This window comes from Pavona decussata, unplaced genomic scaffold (assembly GCF_977016875.1).
Source record: "Pavona decussata unplaced genomic scaffold, jaPavDecu1.1 SCAFFOLD_129, whole genome shotgun sequence".
NCBI lineage: Eukaryota > Metazoa > Cnidaria > Anthozoa > Scleractinia > Agariciidae > Pavona > Pavona decussata.
In genome coordinates, this window is record NW_028145543.1 from 912722 (window position 1) to 915000 (window position 2279).

General features: G+C 37.5%; 1 protein-coding gene and 1 long non-coding RNA gene across 2 annotated transcripts in view; one reads left to right on the forward strand and one right to left on the reverse strand.

The window, feature by feature from the left end:
- Nucleotides 1-411: 411 nt before the first annotated feature.
- The window catches only part of LOC146468805 (uncharacterized), a 5134-nt gene continuing 3266 nt past the window's right edge, over nucleotides 412-2279 (reverse strand). The window contains exon 2 of the mRNA XM_085124157.1: nucleotides 412-980. Coding sequence (XP_084980283.1) covers nucleotides 710-980 — 271 coding nt within the window. The 3' untranslated portion in view covers nucleotides 412-709. The remainder of the gene's footprint in view (nucleotides 981-2279) is intronic.
- The window catches only part of LOC146468806 (uncharacterized), a 4126-nt gene continuing 2746 nt past the window's right edge, over nucleotides 900-2279 (forward strand). Inside the window, exon 1 of the long non-coding RNA XR_014867404.1 lies at nucleotides 900-990. This is a non-coding gene — a long non-coding RNA (uncharacterized LOC146468806). The remainder of the gene's footprint in view (nucleotides 991-2279) is intronic.

Genomic DNA, 2279 nt, shown 5'->3' on the forward strand with positions numbered 1-2279 from the left:
GAGCTTAACGAGATCTGCTGTCCAAATGCAAAGATAGTATAAACTACGTGGTCTTTTGATCTAGTTCAAATAAAATGCTTTAGTAAGATGTTTTGGCACTTATCTATGTGGAAGAAGCGGACTAAAATTGTAAAACTTACTAATCTTTTTCACAGTAAATGCAAAGACATCGTAATTGTAATCGTAATTGCAAATGTTGGGGAGTGTGGGTACAATTAGTATTTGTATTTTTTCAAGGCTGCTTTCTCCCACAATTGAATAGAGATATGATTATAAAAATACTGTAAACTTAAACAACAAAAACACAAGTTAATGATCAGATTAGAGAATTCTGTTTTATATAATTGAATGAGCGCCTTGTTTTTATTTACAGGAAGGTAACAAGAGGCTGTTCTTTCTGTTACCTGGTTTCAGCATCAATGTACATTCCAAAGACGGGACTCTCAGACTTAAATGGTGCACGAAGGAGTTTCTGTACCATTTCTCTACTGAAACCATAGACTTTCTGTTTTTGTGCCCTCTTGTGCCAAGGTAACAAACCAATCGGACGGGCTTTGTGCTGTATCCATTCAGGATATCCTCCTTGTCGCAACTGGCCAATATTGACAGAATGGAACTCTGACAAGACTACGTCATCAGTTTTATCAACCTCAATTCCAATCACATGGTGAAACCACAGTTCAGAGGCCCGATGCTCCTGTTGTATCCACTAGAGTGCCAGCATGCAATTATCATAGCAGAACCTTGTGAAGACATGGCAATGTCCAGTAAGAACCAGTAACGCATTCAGACTGAGATGGAATGGTCGTCCCTCTGTTGCAAGCCTTGGATCAAAAGGGAACATTAAAACCAACTTCTCCGCATCAAGTCTGTCACAGGCGAGGGTTATAGCATCTAGAATTCTGAGCTCCCCCTCTGAAGGACATGTTGAGAACATAAACCAGGGCCTTCCGTAATGGTCTGTAGCTCGTTTCTTCCACCTATGGGAAGGTGCAAAAACACTGTGCATTACCTTTATGAACAAATGAATCAAGGAAAAAGTGCACTCCCAGCATGGAACTTTGGCCTTTAAATTGCGCGAGAACATTGCCTATATCGTCATTTCTGACATAGTGAACGGCACAGAGTTCAGGCGCGTCCACACGATTTAATCTTGTGTACAATGCGTTTTCCAAGGGTGTATCACTGGCTTGGTTTACTCCAAGAATTATGCCATCCCACATTAAAAGATTCGTTTCGCTTAATTTGCGTTTAATGCAGTTAAATGACTGTTCAATATTGAAATGAAATAACAGATCCTTAACAAAAATTATACCAGATTCAAAATATTTTTTATAGTAAACAGGTTTATTCCTAATGCGTATCTCTTTATTATTCCAAATTATATGACACCAATCACGTGTTGAATCAAAGGTGTTTGGAAAATGTGTCCACCAACTCAGAAGTTCATGATAGAATTGAGAAAATTTTGAATACTCTTTTAAATCATAATTACAGTTAATGAAGAATAGGCCACCGAAGCGTTCCAGGAGGTAACATAGGTAGCTTTTCCATGTTCCACCATTTTCATTGAATATTCTTTTTAGCCATGGTAATCTTAGAGATACGATCATACTATCAATATCAATCATTCTTAAGCCTTCATGTTCAAAATCATTTATTGTCGACGCTCGTGTGACTTTATCCGTACCTTTCCATAGAAATTTAAATAACAATCTGTTTGAATCTTTTACCAATTCCTTGCGGGTCGGAAGTAAAGACGATACATGAACAAATTTTGGAATTACCAAAGATTTTATGACTGTCACTTTACCATAAATGGAAAGACCTCTGGACAACCAGATGTTAATAAGTTTTTTAATAGAATCTAATTTTTCTATGAAATTCTTTTCGTGAAGTAGCTTAATATCATACTTAAAAAATACACTCCAAGTGCCTTTATCGGCTCGTCTGCCCACTTGATTTCAAAAGGTTTCGATTTGCTGTACCTAGCGTACCCAATCCACATTCTTTCTGTCTTTGTGCAATTGATCATTAAACCAGAAACACTTTTAAATAAGTCTAGCAATTTGAAAAGTGCTGTAGCTGAATTTTTTGTGCGATAAAGTCGCTGCGGTATCATCAGCATATTGCAGAAGCTTTGTTTCTTCTTTCCCGATAACGATTCCGTTTATTTCAGAATTTTGTCTAATGGCAATCGCCAATGTTTCAATAGCCAGAACAAAGAGATAAGGGGAGAGAGGATCACCTCGCCTCACACCTCGCTAAAGCTTAAAATA